The sequence below is a fragment of the Chroicocephalus ridibundus genome, chromosome 6, assembly GCF_963924245.1.
Source record: "Chroicocephalus ridibundus chromosome 6, bChrRid1.1, whole genome shotgun sequence".
Classification (NCBI taxonomy): Eukaryota; Metazoa; Chordata; class Aves; order Charadriiformes; family Laridae; genus Chroicocephalus; species Chroicocephalus ridibundus.
Genome location: NC_086289.1, coordinates 23,976,544 through 23,998,050, shown reverse-complemented (window position 1 = coordinate 23,998,050; position 21,507 = coordinate 23,976,544). Strand labels below are relative to the sequence as shown.

Genomic DNA, 21,507 nt, shown 5'->3' with positions numbered 1-21,507 from the left:
CCCAGTCGTGCCGGAGAGGCCGGAGCAGTCCTCCCTTCTCTGGCTGGATCAGTGACTGCCCTATATAAATCTGCGTATTAAGCAGATTTGGCAATTGTTCAGACAGAGACAGACTCACTTAAGTAAGAGGTGAAAACAAACTTGCTTATAAAGGCACTGCAGACAGCACTCTCGGATGGTATGCTATTAGAGACAGAACAGAGGCTGGTTTGTTTTCTTTTGCAGTTGGAGACTGATGATTTCTGTTTGTCTTCTGCGTCCAAGTCCCATCACCATAAACCATACGTGTGTGCGAATGCCGGGGCTCATTCTTGAGCAGTTTCAAGACATTTCGCGTGTTACCGCTCCACCTCTGCGCCAGAAGGTTCATTTCCCCGGGGACTCCCGCACGCACCCCCCGAGGCCGGGAGGCGCGATGGGCCCAGCGCTGAGGCGGGTCGGGCGGAGGACTCGGGGCTCCGCTGCCCCTGCCGGCGGGGGCAACGCGGGGCGCCGGATCCCCCGCACTGGGCGGTGGCCTCCGACTGCGGCCAGGGCGGCCGGCAGCTGCCTCTTCTTCCTCCCCGCGCCTCCTCCTCCTCCTCCTCTTCTACCGGCCAGAGCGGCAGGGAGAGCCGGGCGGCCGCTGGCTGCGGGCCGGTGCAGGCATAGGCCGGGTAGCCCGGCACTCGCCCCGCTGACGTGCGCCTGGGGGAGGGCGGCGGCCCCCCCTTCCCGCTGCACGCAGGAAGTTTATCCGGCCGCGGCTCTCCCCGCCCCGGGCGCTGCGGCCCCGGCCCGGCGCCCCCCGCGGGGGGAATTCAGAGCGATACCCCACGGCGGGCCCGACCGGGGGGGCTCCTCCTGGCCCCGCAGCCGCCTGCGGAGCGAAGTGGGGGGGGGGGGGGGGGGGTTGAGCTCGCTGCAGTCTGCCCGCCCTCCCTCCCTACGCGGGGGCGCTGACTGCAGTGCCCGCTCCGCCGCCGGCGAGCGGGGGGGAGGCGGCCGCGCCCCGGCTGCAGCCCCCTGTGCGGGCGGGCGGCGGCGGCGCTGCGGGCGCCCCGGGAGCGCCCCCGGCGGCCACACCCCGCGGCGGGCCGGGGCTGGCGGAGGGGCGGAGGGAGGGGGCCGGCGCGGGGTGTCTCCGAGCCAGTTCTCGCGGTGCTGGCCAGGCTCAGCCTCCTTCCCCTCCCCGGCGAGCGGTGACTGTGCACGGCGGAGCGGGGAGCGCCGAGCCGGCAGCGGGGGGAGCCCGCGCCGCCCCGCCGAGCCAGGAGGGAGGCCGCCGAGCAGCGCGCCCGCCCGGCCCGTCCCGGCCCGTGCCGGCCGCCTTGCCCCATGCCCCAGCGGCGCTGAGCCTCCCTGCAGCCCGAACATGGCCACCACGGCAACGTGCACCCGCTTCACCGACGAGTACCAGCTCTACGAGGAGCTTGGCAAGTACGGAGCCCGCGCCGCGCCCCGCCGCCCGCCCCGGCCCCGGGACCCGGCGGCGCTGCCGGGAGCCCCGTGCCGGAGCCCCGGCTCTCCCGGGAGCCGGAGGAGGATTAGCCGCCGCGCTGTAATCCTGCTCTCCAGCCCCGCGTCCACCCCAGAGGCATCGCCGCTGGGAGGGAAAGGTGTTTCTGCGCCCCTGGCTCGTCCCCGCCGCTGGATGGGGTGTCCCCGCAGCCTGACCGGGGCTGCGCGCTCCTGTTGCACCCCGGGACTTCCTCTCTGCCCCCCGTGCCCTCCTCAGGACCGGGCTGCCGCCTTCTCCTCCCCGCACCGTCCCCCTGCTGCACGTTGCTGTCCCCTTCAAGTGTTTGCGCGCTGGGACGCGGCACTGTTACGGCCACTCCGCGATGCTTCGGTCCCCACTTCCTCGTCCCTGCGAAAGGACCAGGTGCTGCTGCTGCACCGCGCTTCTCTCTCCCTCCCGCCTTCCTTCCCTCCCTCTCTCCGCACTTGTCTCTGCATCGGCAGACCTGCTCTGCACCCTCGGATAGGGTTTTGCAGGGGGGACCTTCTTGCCCCCTGCAAGCAGCGTAGCAAGGGCCAGGGTAGGATGATGGGGACAGTGCTTTCCTGGGTGCTGCTGCTCACCCCCTCCCTCCCTTCCTGCACCAACTGCTGGGCTCTGCTGCATCTCTTCAGCCCGGTGTCCCTGTCCCTCCCCGTGCTGCTGCAGCTGTGTGTCACCAAGCCCGGGCCCCAGTGCCGGTGCTCACCTTGCTGCTTATTGGTTTGTATGTAGAGGTTGAGGAAGGGGAGAAAAAGGCAGGACTCTGCGGTATCGGGAGGATTCAAGCTATTTTAGGCTCTCCGTAGGGCTAACTGTCTTGTGGGGCCCTTGTGCAGCTTCTGTTCCCTTTTCTTATACTTTAAATATGTACATTTGTCCATAGACAGGAGTTCACGGTCTGAAGGACTTGGAATTTTCTACTGGTTTTCTCTTTATTTGTTTTTTTCCCCTTTTCAGATCTTTCCTGTAAAGCCAGTTGTTATTCTTTTCCCACCTGGTTTTGTTAGTTTTCTTTTTTAAAAGAAGGGACTGCTTTTAAGCGCTCATCTGTGTAGTTCTGTAGATTTTGAGTCCCTATCTTTTCACCTTGGTCTCTGTTGTATTATCTCTTTTTTCCTCACAGATATCCTTCCTCCCTCTCTCTCAGACCTCCGAGTGGCTCTTTGGAATAGTTGTAGTAATATCAATAGTTCCAGCTTGAGAAAATGTACAAAGCCTCGTAGCTTCCTACTCACTTCATTAATAGGTACATGCTTATCCCCATTTTGCAGGTGGGTAGACAGATGTAAGAGAACTAGTAACTTCTGCAAAGTGTTGCAGCAATTTTGTGACCGAGCTGGTGCTTGAACGTGGGAGAAATGAGTCCTGGTTGTCTGATGTAACTGCTGGGGATGATACTGTCTTCGGGAGATGGACTTACCAGCTAGTGTTTGTAGCGTCATTCTGGGCTGCTTGTCTCCCGTTCATCAGTCCCTTCATGTCTTGCTTCTGTGCCCATATGGTCTACGTCTCCCTGCACAGTGTGCTGTTCTTACTGCGCTGTCTGTGAGGGGGCTTGAGGGGTCTTCAGGAGGCTTGAGTACCGTATAGACTAGATTTTATTTGCTGATCAGACAGCACACACTGTGTATCAGATTGTCATGTGTTGTTTTCCTCCTCTGTGTGTCTTCTGCCCTGTCCTTAATCCGGTCCGCTCTGAGGATAGAAATTGCTGCTACTGTATTCTCATTTTCAGTTTCATAGCTCCTACCGTCTTTATTTTTCTTCTAGGGGAGCCTTCTCCGTGGTCCGTAGATGTGTAAAGAAAAGTTCATCACAGGAATATGCTGCAAAAATCATCAACACCAAAAAACTGTCAGCCAGAGGTTAGTGGCTCGATCTGCCCTTCTTTCTTTTATTAATAGAAAATAATTCACTGGAGTTGAAGCTGTAGTAAGTTTAAGGGATCTGAAGTTACTTGTCTGAGTCATTTCAGTGTTATAAAATAATTGAGTTGTGTGGCAAAGAGGAAATTAAAAGGAGGCGGCGCAAGATGATAGAAAAATTCCTGTATCTGGAAATGGATACCCTGTGAAGTGATGTTGTCTTTTTTCTTTTTGAGATCTTTTTTCTGCAAGCTGAGCTAGAGGTATGTTTATAGAAGATTTATCTGTGTGTGTGTGTACCGATCACTCATAATAAAGAGAAGCGTTGCAGACTGATTTTGCTGAATGTCTTTTCTACCTAGGAGATCTGTCTTACCAGAACAGACGTGATTGGTTTTTTTGAAGGATAGATGCTATATGCCTTGCTCCTTTCATGCTGTAGTTAAACATGGTGTGTTTGGAAACTAAGTTTGCCTTCAAAGGCAGAAGTAGGGTGGAGAAATCGTGGGAATTTGACTTCTCAACAAATTAGAACAAGTATTTTTTGCTTCTGTTAGTCCCGGAGACTTCCAAAACCTAACCAGACTGTAGTCTTATGAAAAGAGAAAAAAATCTTAACTGTTCCCCCAAGCTGTTGGTCTTCTATTCTCCAGGGACGTACGTATGCACAAAGGGTAGTGTACCCTGTAGTATGCAGGGAATGTGTGTCTGCTAGTGTGCAGGGAATCCCTTACAGGGATTAAAGTTGCTTTGTGGATGGGGTGATGGAGGAGAATGAGAGAAACTGAACTACAGTAAAAGATGCTGAAAGCAAGAGTGCAACAAGTTGAGGTGCCAGAGGCAGCTGTTTCTAGAAGAGGTGAACAAGACAAGATCTAAGTCCTTACAGGCCTTTCAGATTTGACAAAATTAATGTATTAGGCCCTTAACTGTCTTGCTGGCTGAATAGATGGCTTAGTAGGGGGGCTGACTGAGAAATGAAAAAAAAAAAAAGCAGGAGGAGGAGGCAAATGATCTTGATAAATTATTTAGAAATGAAGAATATTTTGCCTAATCACTATAAAAAAGAAAAATAGAATACGTATTCTCCTTTTTGCCAGAATACAAAATGTGGTAAGAGTAGAAGACAGCTTGAAGAATGGCGAAAAATTTCCATTCACTGTAGTTTACATGGAGAAGTAGTGTCAGAAGTGGAGAGTGCCGTGCTGTGAAGGTTGATTTGTTTATTTATTTCCCCAGACTTGTGGAAGTAAGCATATGTGATAATGTGCTGTTTCTGTATCTAGCCCGAGTGAGATCGTGTTGGGGACCAACGAGTGGAACCCTAGATTGTTTAGGAGGTGGCTGCAGATCCTGTGAGAATTGGTGTCCCCTCCATGGTCAGGTGACAGTGCCTGCTGATGTAGGTGGGATATCCAATCTCTTGAGTTCAAAATTAGTTCAACTTAATATGGGAGAGGTTTGAAGGGTGGCTTTGCTTTGCTGACAGCCATTAATGCCGTGTTACTCCGCAGAGTTCCCTGACCATTCTGTAGTGAGGACTAAAGCTCAGGAGAGCCATCTTCTGAGACATTAGTGGACGCAAGCCTGCTTAGGGAAGGGAAAGGGTAGCTTGATAAACTGATCACAAATGAGAAACCATTTTCTTACAAAGGAGGTGGTATTGAAGTTAACTCTAGAGATAAGAAAAATGGGGAAAACTGCAGGATGAATAGAGTTGAAACAAAATTCAGAAGCAGAACTGATTGAGTCAGTTTTAAAGTGTTTGGGCACCTAATGAGTTACAGAGGGAGCAATATATAGATTCTAATTGTTTTTCATATTAAGGTGATGACAGTTTTATGAACCAGCAAGTAGGAAATGTAAGTATGGGTGAATACGGGCTGTGTTTTGATCTACTACTTACTTTCTAGATTTCATACCTTCCTGTAAATAAAATACATTGAGGATACTAGCCTGGTCCTCAGCTATATAACTCGAGGCAGCTGGCAATGATTTACTTACAAAGATATTGGCTAGGTAGAGGGCAAGTGTGGGGAGAGCCAAGAAAGGAAATGGATGTTTTTGCTAGTATGGAAGAATAGCAGAAACAAGGGACTGATCAGGTTTCGTTGAAGTCTTATCTGAGGACTAAAGAATCTGCATTTACAGTGAAAAGTGGATAGCGACTTCAGCTGAATATATAGGTTCCTCAGTTACTCCAGCTGTGTTTGCTGATAGCTCAAGTGGTTTGTACAAAAAGGGACTGAATATTTTGATAGCGACTTAGTGAATTCACCTTGGAATAGGTCTTTAAAGCACCGAAGGAAAATGCATGCTATTTAGACATTGCAGCTGTAAATCAGTGATTAGGGAGATTCGATTCAGCAACCTGAAAATGAAAGTCTTGGGGACAGGCATTTTAGAAAGCTGTCTCCCACAGGAGGAGAATTACGGCATTAATTCTGCAGTATCCTGGATATATGTTGCCTGATGCTTCCTTTCCCGGAGCTGGCATTTCTCCCTGGGGAGGCCATGTTTCTGGCCAGCAATACATAGGCACGGGGATCTCCTGCGCACCCAAGTGCGTGCCTGCCTGTGGCACAGGGTCACCCACCCTCCTGGCCTCCCTCCCGCGTTGTTGGTTTTCCTCTCGGCTTGGTCACAGCACCAGAATACTCCCTCATGTGAGGACACCCAGCCCTTCTTCACCATAAGTATAGCTACATTTATATTTTTCTACCTTTTAGCAGAATTTGGACCTGCATAGATACCTGGTGTAGTAACTGCTACTTCAAGAGCCAGCGTCTTGCTGCTGCTGAGAAATATGTGTAGCCCATTGCTGCTTCACAGAAGTTTTGCCTGCTGTAGTGCTTCCCTTGATTATGTCCAGGGAAATGGTAACAAAGCCTTGTTCTCCTTCCACGGTACTTCTTGTTGCCTTTATTTTTCAAGATTCATGATGAAGAAGTACTAGATAGCTGACTGGGAAGTGCTGATTAGCTTGCTGTACGTAGCTGAAAAGGAGGAAGAGGAACACTTAAGGGTGAATTGTGTGCATTTAAAGGGTTCTGTGTTACTTGACATGTTTATCAAACTGTTTTCTTAAACCAGTAAAGAGTTGAAGAGGCATGGGACTGTTACAGGGCTTCTCTCTGAAAGCAAGGAGAATGAACGTGGTGCTGGTCTTTGTGAAGGGCAGTCCTAATAACTTCAGTCTAGTAAGCTTCACCCTTTGTAAAATATGAAGTCAGATGTTAAGAGGAGAGTCTGTTTCTCTGTTGTCTATGATTTTTGGATGTGTGTTCTCTCTTTTTTTTTTAATAAATCATGTCAATAAGAGTTGGTCTAGATTAAAAATCACATTTCGGCTTTAATGAAGTATTTGCTATTATTCATATTGTGTTGATGGTTAAGACTGCCCAGTGAAGAGTATGCCAAGAACTTTAATGTTAAATAGGGGCCAAGTGCTTGTGGAAAGGGAGGGGAAGCAGACTTCACCTTAGTCAGCGTTCAGCTGACGTATAAGTGCAGTGGTTGTTACACATGGGGGAAATACAATGCTTCAGTCATCTGAAATTCCTATGGGATTGAACGCACAGGCTTTTACCAGAGCTACGGGCAGAGGGAAGTCATTTTTTGGAAGTTGTCTTTGTGGGTGTCACCAGAATACTTTTTGAACATGAAAATTCATAGCAAGTAGTGCTCCGGTTCCTCGGCAGCAGTGAAGTTCAAATAAAGTAAAAATGCTTGCAGTGATCAAAAGGATCAAGAGAGAAGCAGTAGCTTTAGAAGCAGTAGGGAAATATCCAGTGTTTTACTTGCCAGTATATACTTGAAGAGATAGTGCTGCATTGGAAAGGGGTAAGTAGAGCTTCATCCTGTGATAATTTTTAGGATGTCATTTATACCAAATAGTATATAGTAATCCTACCACCATGCGTACAATCTCTGTCCCTTGTTTTTTAGGTAGGAGGGAGAAATCTCTGTGCATTACATCTGTTGTTAAATTTCATTTGCTGATGAAAATCTGTGTCTATCAACTCTTGCAAGTGACATGATGAAAATGTTTCGGAAGTTAGTCCGCTTCACTGCTTTCTCCTTATTGTGGCTTTGTTCTTGCCTGTGGAATACAGAGGTGGATTCTGTCCTTGCTCTCCATTTTTCCAAATTTGTAAACCAGATCAGAATTTGCAGTCTACCCAGTTATTTTGTTGTTGTTCCTGTAGGAGATTATGTGGATTGTGGGAGGAGCAGGGAAATACTTCTGTGTATCAAACCTTGACAGGAAAAAAGCTCTCTTTACACTTCCAACTCAGTTTTGTTTTTTTGTTTTGTTTTTTTTTTCCATACACCTGTCTTGTCCTGGCCTTTAGTTCCGTAGTGGTTGCTGATTTGGGCTTTACAGTATGTTTTGTTGGAGGTGTCAATAGTAGTTTCCCTGGACACTGAAATGTTGAGCTTGAATGCTGCAGCATCAGTACCTGACCTCTGTCTTGATCTGCTCTGTAAATGTTCTTACCCAGCGTTTGAGTTAGGACTCTCTTGGACTGCTCTTGTGGCTGCCAGGTCTGAAGTCCCCTGTGGGCTACAGCACACCCGCTCGAATGCGATGCACGCAGCGGTGGTGCACTGCAGCCCGGCAAAGCCGCTCTGGGGGAAAGCAAGGAAAGCCCAGCACAGCGGTCACGGATGGCTGAAGCACACATCTGAATTCGCGTAGAAATGTCCTGTAATAGGTGTCCTCCGTGCATGCCTGTGTCTGTAGGTCGGGGACAAATGTCCTTTCGTGCAGAGGACGGCAGATCAAACCGTGTCTGCTCAGCAGTAGTCGCTGAGCAGCCGAATCAGGTCTGGTCATTTGGTGTGGGAGCTGGGCCTTGGGCTGGGTGTGAAGTGCTTCGCTGCGCCCCGGCTCCTCCTCCTCCTCCTCCTCCCCTCCGCCGCCCGAGAGGAGTCTAAGAGATGCTGTGATTAACGGTTGGACGCGATGATCTTGAAGGTCTTTTCCAACCTCAACGATGCTGTGATCGGTGCGGCGGTGGCGGGGGAATTTTTAGAATCCCTTGCGCACGTGGAGGGATGCGGGGAGCGCTGCAGCCCGGGGCGGTGTGTGCGGGGCCCCGGCCGTAGGGGGCGGGGGGCTGCGGGGGAGGGAAGGGGCCGGTGGGGCGGGAGCCGGCGGCCGAGCCCCGCGCCTTGCACCGCAGCACACATGCGTGCGGCGGGGGGTGGTGGTGGGGGCTGCGCCGCTGATGTCAGAAACTGCAGCCCTCTGCCTCCGCCAGCAGCCTGCCTCCCCCTCCTCCTCCTCCTCCCCCTCCCCCCCCCCCCGCCTGCAGCCCGCTCGGGGAAGCGGGGTTCGCGCAGTGTCCGTCACTAGGGGGAACGTCGCTGGCAGAGGGGTTTGGAGAAGAGGGGAGCGCGCGCGCGTGTGACCCTGACCTTGGAGGAGCGGCTGGGGCTGGGAGTTTGGGCGGGGGGGCTGCCGGGGCTCAGCCGGGCTTTTTGCCGGCCCCTCACACACCGATGGGGGCAGGGGAGGGCCCCGGCGTGAGAGCCGGCAGAGATTGGCCGGGTGGCGGGCGGTGGAAGCCTTGCTTTCTCTGTGGCTCGCCATGGCCAGAAGCTGGCTTCCTCCCGCGATGGATGTCGGTGATGGTTGGGGTTACCCCAGGTTGCCTCTCAGTTTACACTGTATATTTTATAAAGGAGCTGGAACAGAGCAGACAGGATTTCAGCTCGTGTCTGTCTTCTCAGTGGTCACATTGAGTATTAAATTTCCAGCATTAACAATGGGGGGGGGCAGTGGGCACACAGATTGGGCAGGAGTTCCTACTGCCTCCGCCTGAGGTTGGAGAAAGGGGCTTGGTGAGAGAGTCAGGTTTCTCGTTTTCCCAATATAAACTAGATTTGTGTATGGCCGAGATGTGATTAGACTAACTCCTGCACGTGTCCCAAAGACCTTGGCTCTATAGAGTTTACGCTGACCAGTGAGCCACAATGGAAATATTTCCAGGTGTCCCTCCAATGAAGAGTGGGATGCTGAGCACGCTGTAGATATTTGGGACAGGGAGAGTTACTTGAATTTCTTATAAGGATCCAGTGCAAAAACTATGGGGTTTTTTTTGTTGTTTTTGGGGTGTAGCTTGGAAATTTCACTGCCTCCAGATTTAATCCTTCTCTGGACAGTGCCAAAACCATCACTGCCAGAGGACTCCTCATCCGTGGATCACAAAGAAATTTCTGAAGAGTGCTTCCCTCTTCTCTCCTCCCCGGCCCCCGCCAAGTGGTGGGTTAACACCACTGTTTTAAGAGAGGGCTATGACAATCTTTTTGTTCCCTTCCATGCCCTGGAAGTATTTTAGTTTTTCTGGCCCTGAAAATTGGGTGAAGACAATTTTTAAAAGGGAAGCATGCTAATATAAAAATCTCTCCCCACTGTGCCACCTATGAGTACCATCTGTCTACTTCACAACCCTAACACCCAGGGCATTACCCCCCTTTTCATTAATTCTGGCTTATCACCTGCTTTGGTGTTTCAGGTGTTTCTTTTTCTTTCCTCTGTTCTTGAAACCTCCTGATTTGCACCAAGATAATAGATTTTACAAAAAAAAAAAAAGTTAGTTTGCCAGCGTGTGACTACAGAGTGAGCTATTGCTGTTGTCTGGGCCAGGGGAAGAGAGCAAGATCAGCTGGCACCAGGGTCAGCAGCGCAAGAAAGAAGCTTTGAATGTTGTAAAAAGAAACGTGGAGTATTTCACCTCATTGTGTGTTTGCCTGAAACAGAAGTGATGTCAGTGCTCAGAGTAGTCATCTTGGGGGAAACAGAGGTGCATTCATTTACAATGGGCAAAAGCATACTTAAAATTTTGAGGTGCTCACTAGATTATTTTCTTTTTTAGTGTATGGAGGAAATGTCAAGCTGTAACTTAACCGTAGTTCCTGCTGGCCCTTATGACAATAAGCTTAATGCTTCAAAATGTGGGATCCTATGAGTTAGGCTGACCTCAGGTTCCTTTTTGTACCTTTTTAAATTTACTGTCTATTTAAGTATCACTATATACTTCCGTCACAGCTCCCCAAGCATTCTGGAATTCCCGCCTACATCATTTTTGGAGAACAGCAGCAGAATACTTCTGAAGAAATGGGCCAGCAGTATCTTAGAAATCAGCTTTTTGAACATGGAGGGTAGCCAAAGATCAGTGGGGCATGGATTAAGCTTTCTGGGGAAACTGAGTCTATAGTTGTTAGGTTTTGATTTCTCATCACTTTTTCCACCTGTTACTCTCTGGCTCCCTTTCCTTCTGTTTTAATTTTGAATTTGTCTCTCATGGATCAGTTACTTTAACCAGTAATTGTATTAATCTGTAAGGCTTTGATTCAAAATATCTCTTTACTAATGCTACTTTACCCTCCTCCTTTCCTCCCGGAGAATACTGCAGAATTCCAGTTGCTCCTACCTGTTAGATGAGCAGACTGGGGAAGATGGTGGTTGGTGCAAGCGGCTAATTACTGAGTCTGAGAATAATACAGAGATGTAAGGAGAGCTTGCCTTTTTATGACGGGGTCAGGAAAGGAGGTAAGTGTGGCTTTACTCCTGGTGTCAGGATCCGTCTTGCTCTGCTCCTGGCAGAGTCAGAAGGAGAATTCCCCATCTCTGAGATGTGGGTTGAGTAAATGTGATGACCTTTCGGAGAATGCGTGTGTGCGTATAGACATGATACTGTACTCTCAGCACTTTCGCGTTATGTTCCTGAGAGCATGAGTTATGTATGTCTCCGAAGTGGTGACCCGCTGTCCTGCTGCTTCAATCCAAAGTTCCCATCTTGAGTTATCCGCCGTCCAAGCACCCGCAGCCCTGGGCTGTCTTGTCTTTCCCGTGGCTGGAGTCTGCTTAGCAGTGACACGTCCAGGATAGTGTCCTGCTTCTGAGAAGGGTGGTAGCTATTCTTATCTCTTTGCTAGAAGGCACAGGTGATTTGGCTGTTAAAAACAAGACACTTTTTCTTCAGGGCAACAAAGGTAGCGTTTCTCTTTGGAGTGCTATTGTTAGTGTGATTTTGTCAGAGTCCCAAAAATTTTGCTGAGAGCTGTCTCGGAGAAAAGAGTAGGCATTGTGGGAACGAAGACACAGTTAATTTAAAAGAAAAACAAAACCCATGCAGACACATCTCTAAGGAAGGAAGGTGCCCGCGAGGATGAGCCTGGGAGTGGGCATAGCTCTTGGTAGACCCACCGAGCCAAGGGCTAACTGGTGAGAAGGCAGGGAGCAGCAGCCGGCCTGCTGTGGCAGAGCTGCTGGGTTATCTCTGGGGGCTGTTGCCATGATGACAGTGGCAAACAGGGACTGAAAAATTTACCAGATGCGTGTGAGCCAAAGGATTAAACTTTCTCATAGGAGGGGAGGAGGAGGGCGGGTGATGATGTATTAACGAAGGACAGCATCCTAGTGAGAAATACCAGGCTCGCTTTCCTACGGCCACTGGGATGGCGGGGGGAATGCGGACTGGCATTCTTCCTTCAGTCTAAATGCTAGGCAACACTGCTCTGAAAGATTCCAGCTTTGAAGAGGGGGTGAATGCACCCTGCTTTCACTGGTTAAATTGTCAGGATTTGCATTGTTTTGGCAGGTGAAACGTAACAAGTAGGAAAAGATGGTGTCTCTTTCTTTTTTTCGGCCTTTTTTTTCCAATTCTCTATACCCACAAGTAACTCTAGTTCTCTACCTCATGCTTAGAGCTTTTCTGCATCAGAGTTGGTGCAAATAATCAAGTTTCAGTGATGCCTGCAGGTTTCAGACTGTCGAACACGAAGCTAACCAGCCTGCACTAGTGTTATCGATAACACAAGGCTGTTGTCATTGAAAATGTCTGAAGCAAAACCATGTCAGCACTATTAGGGCTAGTACTGGTCTTGACCCTGCATACTGCTTTTGTCCCTGCCAGTTTCCCTTCCCGGAGCTGCAGGGGTGTCCCTGCATATCAGAGCTGATAGCGTGGTGGGCAGGTGGTGCGTGAGAGAGGTGAGGCTTGGGCAGATTCCCCTCTGCTGGAGTTTGAGGGAAGTCCTGTCACTACCCTGTGCTGAAGCCTCCTTTGTGGAGGTTGACCATTTTAAGGACAGATCCTAGAAGAATTAGTGATGTGCAGGTGGCTGGGGAGCGAGGAGCTGGTGAGCGGCTCTCTGTCCTCAGTGCCCCATGGCTCAAAAGGTGGTACCGCTTGGTTGTTTGCAGTACTCACTATGAGTTATGGTGCCTTTTTGCAGGCTGCTTCAGGAAAGACTTAGCTGGTTGTGCCCAGCAAACCTCTGAGCAGCAATACACATGCTAGCATAAAATGTTTGTCTGCAGACTTCGTAAGATAGAATTGTGGTAATTAAAACTGGTTTCTTTCTAGAAGGGCTTCTTCAACTTAAAACATTTCTTTATGAAATGAGACATTAATGTATATGGAAGTTAATGGTATAGGTCTTTCCCACTTGACCAAATCCCAGCGGGCTTTTTAAGCCCTTGTGAATACAGGCCGTGAGCAAGAACAACAATGTTAAGGCTCCAAAGCCAGTTCCTGAAAACTTGTGGAAAGAATGCTTTCCTTTTCCTCCTCTCACTTCCACTCCTCTTCTAGGCACCTGAGTTAGCTGGTGTAGGATGCAGCTTGTCTAGTGCAGTAACTCAGTATTTGGATGTGCTTTATCTTCTGCTGTTACTGTGTCATCTCCGGTAAGTCAGTTGGTGTAGACTGAGGTAAGTGATAGCTGTGAAGAGAGAGATGTCATGTCTTGATGGTGAAGACAACTCTCCTTTGAAGGAGGAGGTTTTCTCAGTCCCAGGGGAGCAGTGAGAAAAGGAGAAGCGGCCTGACACAGCCTGAAGTCTCAGGTGAAAAAAAGGAGGGAGAAGAGCTAGAAATCTTTAAACTTGATTTAAGTTTAAAAAAACACCGTTTTTTTTTTCTCTCCTCTGAGTCCTGTTCTTTTACAGCTGGACTGAGCATAAGGTAGCTCAGGAAGGTGAGTTTCACCCTGACTTCTCTCTTGAAGGAGATTGTTTCCTGAACCTGTTGCTTTGTTCCAAATCTGCCGTGTGTTCCGCAGGGATCTGAGTGAGGGGTCTCCTTGTCTGTGCAGCAGAATATAATCAGGGTGTACAGTTCCCCACAGCTCTGGAGATGTGAGATGTGTGTGTTGATCCTGCTGCTGGAGACCTGATGTCATACACCTGACTTTAAACGTGACTTCAGAGGGGATAGGCCAGTGCTTTCTTTGGGATGTGCTTACTAGAGGCACATTTCAAATAGCATGGGTGCCCTGGAAGCTTTTGCAGGGAAAACAGCTTGTTAAACCTCTTCTTGGATTGGTCTCCAGTGCCTGCCAAATATACTTAGCATTTTTACTATAGCGGAGCAGCTGCCATTCTGAAAATGTCCATGCGTATCGTGTTTTTTTTCTTTGTTTTATTCCTCCCCCCCCCCCCCCCCCCCCTTGTGTCAAAGCATATAACATTTCATGGGTGATAGGCCAAGAAATCACCCAGGGTGGCTGGAGGAAAAAATATGTGTGGAAGAAGGAAGTTGTCTTTAGTGCCCCTGTAACCCACAGAGACCTGCTGGAAGGTTGTTCTTGGAGGCTAATAGAGAGTATAGCCTGGTGATGCCAAGCAGGAGTTCTTTCTGTTTTTTGCCCAAAGAGTTGGTGTGCTATTAAGTTCAATTTTGCCTGCCTCGGGGCCTCTTCATGTAAGCGTTGGGTATTGAATGTCCTCTGTTGAGATTGTGTTGAAGAGATCGGAAGAGTCGTGCAGCTTTATTTTATAACTGGTGCTACTGCAGAGACAAAGCTTGATCGTGATGGATGTGCTTCTTCAGTGCAAGTTAAAGTAGTGATTCATAGCTCTTGTGTTACTTTAAATATTTCTGACTTTTAGACTGTAGGATTGAGAAGTGACTTCCAGCTCTGCCCATTTTTGTTTGACTTGTGTGTCATACGGCCTAGAATCTGCCAGCTCTGCAGATTAGGATATTGTGTTGCATCTACTGTTTTTTTATGAAGTTGCCTGGATTAAAATTTTCAGTGTTGCCTGATCAGTGCAGAGCAATGATCCACAGCCTTCTCTCAGTCTGTCTGAATTGTTCTTGCACTTAGTAAGGATGATGTAGAGGAGTGACGTGTTGGTCGTCTCGTCCTTTGTGTGGAAACACTTCTACAGCAGCAGAATGGGAGTCGAGCTCTCATAATGTGCTTGTTTGTCTTCTCCAGGCAGCCAAGTTCAGCATCAGAGATGTGAAAAAAGAGGAACAAGGTAGTTTGCTTTTTTGATAACCATTATCAAATATTGCTGACAAGTCCAGGTGACTCTGGCTGCTGCTAGCCGTTTATGTTGCTGTAGAGCTGGTTACCCAGCTTTAAGGAAGCGCATTATGCCTCGTTAACTCTTCGTGGCTATGTACACTTAATTTCTTCAGTAGTCCCAAAGCTGAGCTTAAAAAGCTTTCCCTCCCACCACCTCACAAATGGTCAAGAAGTTTCTTAGCTTTCCTAGGCTTTTCAGCCTGCTCAGATCCCTGATGAAATATGACATGTTAACTGCTGAAGGTTTTTCCTACTTGAAAAACACAGCTAAAACTCCTTATCCATCTTGGAAACAAAACTCAGGTCTCACCAGTGCAGTTAGCTTATCTGAAGGGGTGGTGGGAGCCGGCTTGGGAACAAGGAAACATGCAGCTTGACTGAGCCAGAGGAATTTATATTCTTCTTTCTGCATCTCTGAATTCCTGGGTCCTGCACTGCAGTGACTTGGCACTGCTGAGACCTGCCTCCCTGCCACACTGTTACCTTGTCTGCTAACCAGCTGTGGGATGATATTTATTTAGCTGGTTCATCCAAACCCACTGGCACCTGATGTGGTCAGCTGGTGGGGAGAAGAAAGGAGCTCGTGCCCAGAAATGAGCTCAGCTGGTGGGATTTCTCTTTGTTAAGCTGTGCACTTCAGGACCCTCTGTGAGTAGCGGGATCAAGACAGAGTCGCTGGAGTTCTTGGATGGGTCACAGTCGCTGTGTGTGCGGCAGGGAGGTCACCGGTATGGCTGTGTCACCTTCGGAGCAGCTCTGTGCCCTGCTGTCTCGCTTCCTGCATGTCCACTTTAAGAGGGTTCATCTGCAATGCAGCTGTTAGCGGGGAAGTTCTGTAAATCAAGAGGGAGCGAGCGCAAGCGAGCCTGATGTCTGCAGTTGTGGCTGGGTCCTCCCCACGGCACAGGGAAACTTGTTCAGAAAGACTTTTTGCAGGAGGAGGAGAGAGGGATGGCAGCACTGTGCTGATGCTAGGAGCCCCTCCTTTCTGTGCCTGTGTCTGCACCAGCTGCTCAGGAGCTGGCAAACGTGTGGAAAAGCACAAGGGGCAGCAGTCCTGGAACTGGAAAATCCTGTCATGCTTTTCCCCTCCTCATTCCTCTGCTGCAGAGTCTAACCAGGTGTTTGCCTAGGGCCGATCCTGTCAGGATGTCTTCATTGCACACTCCCTTCTCACACAGGATGTCCTGTTACAATTCGGAGCTTGTGAGCTTCTGCATGTGACTCAGAAGTGCGCAGAGGCCTCAGGAGTCGCAAGTTTATTACTTTGCCCTCTTCCTCCGTCGCACGGGCTGTCAGAGCGACCACCGGCTGGTGCAAGGGGATGATGCCGGTGACCTGTGGGGATGCTGTGATGCCAGGGAGGAAGCCCACAGGTGGTGGAGTCAGCTGGAGTGCCACGGCTGTGCAGGTGTCATACCTGGCAGGCTGGGGACTGCTGCTGAGTGACTTGGTATGAAGAGGAGAGGGGACATGTGCTGCGGAAGCCCTGCTGCAAGTGTGGCAGGTGTGCTGTTTGAGGGGGAGCTCTGCGAGGGTCAGGTGCATCTTAGGGAGGCTGGCCGGGGAGTGTGTGGCTTTGAGCACGCAGGTGAGGGGCAGGCTGCTTGCTGTTGTGCTCTTCCCCTGCCCCGCTGCTTCTCCAGTGTGCAGCAGTAGCCTGGGTATCAGCCCTGCCTGGGAGCACTTGTAGGATTGCTCGCTGGCTCCCCAACCACAAGTTTCTGAGGATACTCTGATGAAGAAAGTCCTCAGTGGTTTCTGCAGTTAAGTAGCTGGGAAGCGTGATGCCTTCCCACAGGGATCTACAGGGATACCTGGAGTTCCATGGGCCAGAGCTGGAGGGGAGCCCCATGGGGCCTTCCTTAAAGGTGGCTGTAGCCGGAGAGAGTGCGTGCTTGTTTTCACTCTGGTGCTTAGCAGGCAAGGAAGGCTCTCTCCTTCACTGCATTTAAAAGTATTCTGGGCAGACTTGGTTCTGGGTTTCTGCTTTCTTTATTTCCACCCGGAAAAGCATCTTCTATTGACAGTCATTGGTGACACAGGAGAAATTGGTGTATGATTTGCCACCTGTTTTTCCTCCTCTGTTTCCGCTCTGCCTCTCCTGTTTGCCTGAGCATTCGTTGTCTCTCTTGTAATAACCGAATTGTGCTAACCATGTATAAGCAATGTTCCCTCCCCTTTTGCCGGGGGACTGGCTGACTTGTTGTAAGAAGTTATTTTTAGGGTTTGCTTCCTGGGATATTCTACCCGTAGCCAGTTATGGTGATGAAAATGTCACTGAGATGCAGAAAGGACTCCCAACTCATTGCTAGTGTGCCTGGTCTTTCTGTTTAAAGGGTGTTCATGGGGGACATGGTCCCTTACCACTACATCACCTGTGATTAGGGAGACAGCCACAATGACTGTGCAGCATGGCTCCCTGTGAAAAGCACACTGAGCTTCCAGCGTGATAGATTATATTGCAACTAAATTGGCCCAGGGGAAAAAAAAATAGAAAAAGTAAAGTAAAAAAAAAAAAAAAGGCTCTTATTTGGTTGTACTGGAGTTTGTTTTTACCCTTTCTCTTTTTTGTACATAGGGATGTCAGTGCTGCAGAGCTGTGTGTCGGTGTACAGGGCTGTCCCTAACAGGCAATTTGCTACTTGTGCTGGGTGTATTAGGTTGCACTGGGTTGCTGCCAAATGCCTGGTCTGGACTAGAGGAGAAGGTGTGTGCTTATTCTTTTCAAACACCTCTCCCACCCCAGGTGTGTAGCTTGCAACAGCTGAAAAAGTTGATCTTTATGGCAGCTATAGCTAGCAAAGCATGAGTGTAATATGGGCAAATTACAGAGCCCAACTGAATGAGGCCATGGGCTGACAATATTCAGTCTGTGGTGCCGTTGTTGGCTGAAGGAGCACCTCCCTCTTTCTCTGGAGATGTCTGTTCCCTTCTCTGTATCATAGCAGGTTTCTTTCCTTTCCAGTCTCATCCCTTGGATCAGGAAACTAAGCTCAGAAGAAGCCTTCAGTAAGGAACTATTGGAGCTCTGGGGATGGGAAGGCATTTGGTTTCCATATAGGTTTCTCGGAGCAGCCATGGAAGCGGTTGCTTGGGTGAAGCTTCGGGAACTACGATTGCCTGCAGCTGGGACTGAGAAAAGTGCGTGTGGAGTGGTGTGTTAGTGCACCAGACTGGTGGTATGGAGATAGCTCTTGCATGCTTGTATTGTACTTCTAGAGGAGGGCATGGGGAGCAGAGACCCCTGAGTACCTTTGGATCAAATTAGCAGGGAATATTAACCTAGTTTTTGTGCCTGATGCCGTTGGGACTGGGAAGGCGGGTGGCTGCAGTGCAGGGATGGTGGCAGCAGCCTCGAGCGGGTGGCCGCTGTGCTCATGCATTGCGGAGCCTTGCCAGCTGCCTGAAGGGGAGCTTGGTCACAGAAAGGTTGGGAGACACTTCTCCCTGACTAGATAGCATCTTCAAAGTTATCAGTGCTTAGAAACAGTTTTGTGTATGTTTTTAAGTAGTCCTTACATTTAAAGTTGCTTTAGTGAGTGGTAACATTTCCTCTTAAAATGTCTTCTCACTGTTTGGTTTCTCTGTAATACCTAGAAGTACCTGAGCCCTTTGCATACACAGGATCAAGTTTTTGGACTCTTCAGGAGCTGGAGGCAGCCGCACTGTCTCTTTCCCTATCGCCTCATGTTCCTAACTGCTGTGCAGACTTACTGATACATGGTGCGTCTTGCCCTTTTGTATGGAAGTGTTTTGGTGGGTCTGCTACAGGTGATATCTGGTGTGGCACAAAGGTGCATTTCAAGTCTTATCTCACTGAAATTTCTTGGTAGCCTGCTCTGTATTTACAGCTTGCTGTCCTTGATTTAAAGTTATCCTAGTATCACTAGGGAAACTTAGTCTTAAAATAGATGGTTTGGCCTTTTTTTTCTTTTTTTTTTTTTTAATTATTGTAATCCTCTGAGACTTGGAGTTTCTTCTTGTCAGAAGAGCGTATTTCAGCAGAGGTATTATCTCTTTTGGAGAGGAGTCATTCAGCACTTGGGTGCGGAACCATTCATCTGTGCCCTTAAGAAGATTTTCTGTTTAGTTTACTCCTCTGGTTCATGTCCCTCAAATAGCAAATCAAGGCAGCATTTCCATCATCCTTCCCTCTCTCAACTGGTTGGAATAGCTAAAAAATAAGTGACAAAAGCAGGCTTGCTGTTGCATGGACGCAGGCCCTCCAACATGTCTCATGCAGTGAAGAATGGTGTTCTGCTGAATACCAGTATTAGGAGCATGCAGAAAGTCTGATTTGTTTCCCTCACAAGCCTCCGTCATTTGGGTTCAAACATAGATTTCCTTGCTCCATTCAAAAGAAATCCAACTGTTTGATGGCCAGTGGCTGCGTTATCATATAGCATTTTAGTCAAGGGCCACATGATACAGGTGTGTTGTTGGAAAAGTGGGGGCTAGATGCAGTAGGTCTGCAGGCTTGGCCAGCCCTGACAGTGACGGCTGAATTGAAGTGTGTCGGGGTTGTATGAGAAGGAGCCTGCGTAGTCCTTCCTGCACAGGACAGCCTTATAGTTTCTGTTCATATGTTGGTAAAGGTGGAGTCAATGCCAGGAACTTCCTCTTCCAAGTAAGGTTTTTTCCAGGGTTTTGTTAGGGATTTGCTCTCTCTTACGGAAAGGGATGGGTGTATTAGTCTTGTTCTCCAGGAGTTTGATTCCCCCTACCCCTTGTCCTCCCAAAATTTGTTCCGCTACCTGAAAGAAGGTCCTTCCACTGCACTGTGCTCCTCTGTGCCACCAGGAAAGCAAGCAGCTCTTTGTGCGGCTTTTTTTTAGCCATGTATCCTGAGTCTTCCTTTGTTTTTCCCCATCAACTACGTAATGCATCAATAGCTTTCATTAAGCATCCTTTATCGTCCCAGTACTGCTACTGGTGAGGGAAGTATTAACCCCGTTTTACACTTGGAAATACTCAGAGAGATGTAAATTTTCAAGTGCTTTCCAGAACACTCGTCAATAAGCCATGACGAGTTAGGAAAAGAGTCCAAGTCATATTCTTTGCTATTATGGTGACAAGAAGTGTGTAGGTAGAAAAAAGACTGTGAGCATTTGGCAGGAAAATAACGTGGGCTAAAGCATGTAGTATTAAGAGGAGTTGTAGTTTAGTTTGCTGGTCACAGGAGTAAGATTTTGGTGTGTTCGTTGTACTACTTTTCCGTCTGATTTGCTTATTGTTTATGGAATACAGCTCTGAAATACATTATGTCGGGCATGCCACGTTGGCATCTGCCTTTGGACTCTTTACCTTTCTGTTATATTTCCAGGTGGTAAGAGACAGCTTGAAAACTAGAGGTAATTGCTGTTGATACAGAAGGCTCTTGTACAGATGACAGTAAACAGCATGTGGATTTTTTTGTGCGTGTATTTGTGAAGGCTAATAAGGAAAAGTAAAGGAGATCACTTAGATATAAAATTGTTTCCTTGTATCAGTTGTAACTACAGGAACGGGAACGGTAGCATCTGCAATGGGTTGCTTTCTGAAGTGGGTAAAAGGTGGCAAAAATGAAAACTTAAATCTCTAGGATCAGCAACTGTACCTAAGCGTGAAAATAAGAGCAATCTTATGAGAAGAATTTAGGTAAATTCTAAAATTGGCTGCATTTCAGGATCTGAGTAAGTAATTGAGTCAGTTGTGAAAATTTAGATTATGGGATGCTGTCAGGAAACTGCTCCTGCTCCCCACTCGCTGTGTCTCTTTGGCTAACTAATCAGTCTGTTTGTGGAAAGGTTTCCTACCTCCTGGAGAATTTGTAAACATTCACATTAATGTATGGTTGAGGCATTTGAAGTCTTTCCAAAGGAAACAGCTGTACATGCACAAGGTATACTGCTGCAAGCTCTCTCGATCATACGATAATGTCAAACTAATATGAAGTCTTCAAGAGTAGAACATACCCTGCCACCCAGGGAGGAATAAAATCTTGGATGCATTTAAGAAGATTACTGTTGGCTCGTCAGAAGGAATAATGAGAAGTTATGGGACAGACCTGAAGACCTGTCATTAACTGAAAGCTGGTTCAGGGGAGGGAATAAAAAATGGAAGGGAATGACCAGAAAGCTATTCTACGCTTAATAGGTTGTATGCCGGGGATACTGCTCTCATTTCAAATAGTGCAATTCAGGTTTTGTTTAGAAGGCAGTTCAGAACCATGCTGCAGAGGTGTTGGAAGGAGTATCCATCTGAGGGGGGGAGTGGAGGGAAAGGGAAAATACTAGGGAGAGGAGAATGTGATTAAGGTTAATTAAAGTGTGCTGTAAAAATTAGTTAGATGTTCTTGTGTGCCCTTTCTGTAATAAGAGACAAATGTGGTTATGCAACGAATTGAAAATTTATCTTTTCAATAATTCATTTCAAACTTGCTGCCTTGAGACAAATATCATAGATTGGAAAAAGGATGAGAAACTTGTGCGTAATTAAAGTGGGTGTATTCGGAGGGGAATTTTTTTTAAAAGTAAAGGGCTTATAGACTTATTTCTTCAGGTTATTTGTGTTTGGCACCGGGAGATTAATCCTTTCTCCCCTTTGTACAGGATGACTGGGGCAATCCTGAAACACAGATCTTGTATCTTTTTTTTTTTTAATTTTATTTTTTTTATTGACGGTTGTTTTCTACATAACTTCAGAGAAGAATACAAGCTTGCCTTTGGAGATACAGCCTTTCCTAGCACCACAGCGGGAGAGTGGAAGATGAAGGAAGGGGTGGGGAGGTGGAGGTTCGACGCCAGCATTGGGAGTGATCCATCCTATAGATTGATATTTTTATTT

At 48.4% G+C, this 21,507-nt stretch overlaps 1 protein-coding gene across 15 annotated transcripts in view; it reads left to right on the top strand.

The window, feature by feature from the left end:
- Positions 1 to 1,027: 1,027 nt before the first annotated feature.
- Positions 1,028 to 21,507, top strand: part of CAMK2G (calcium/calmodulin dependent protein kinase II gamma) — a 120,195-nt gene continuing 99,715 nt past the window's right edge. For 3 of the 15 annotated variants that reach the window (XM_063339289.1, XM_063339290.1, XM_063339288.1), the window contains exons 1-2: positions 1,030 to 1,419; positions 3,254 to 3,348. In XM_063339289.1, the coding sequence (XP_063195359.1) occupies positions 1,355 to 1,419; positions 3,254 to 3,348 (160 nt within the window). In that variant the 5' untranslated portion in view covers positions 1,030 to 1,354. Of the gene's footprint in view, positions 1,420 to 1,462; positions 1,865 to 3,253; positions 3,349 to 21,507 lie in introns of those variants that run through there. The other 12 variants (XM_063339294.1, XM_063339296.1, XM_063339293.1 and 9 more) reach the window with 8 other exon arrangements.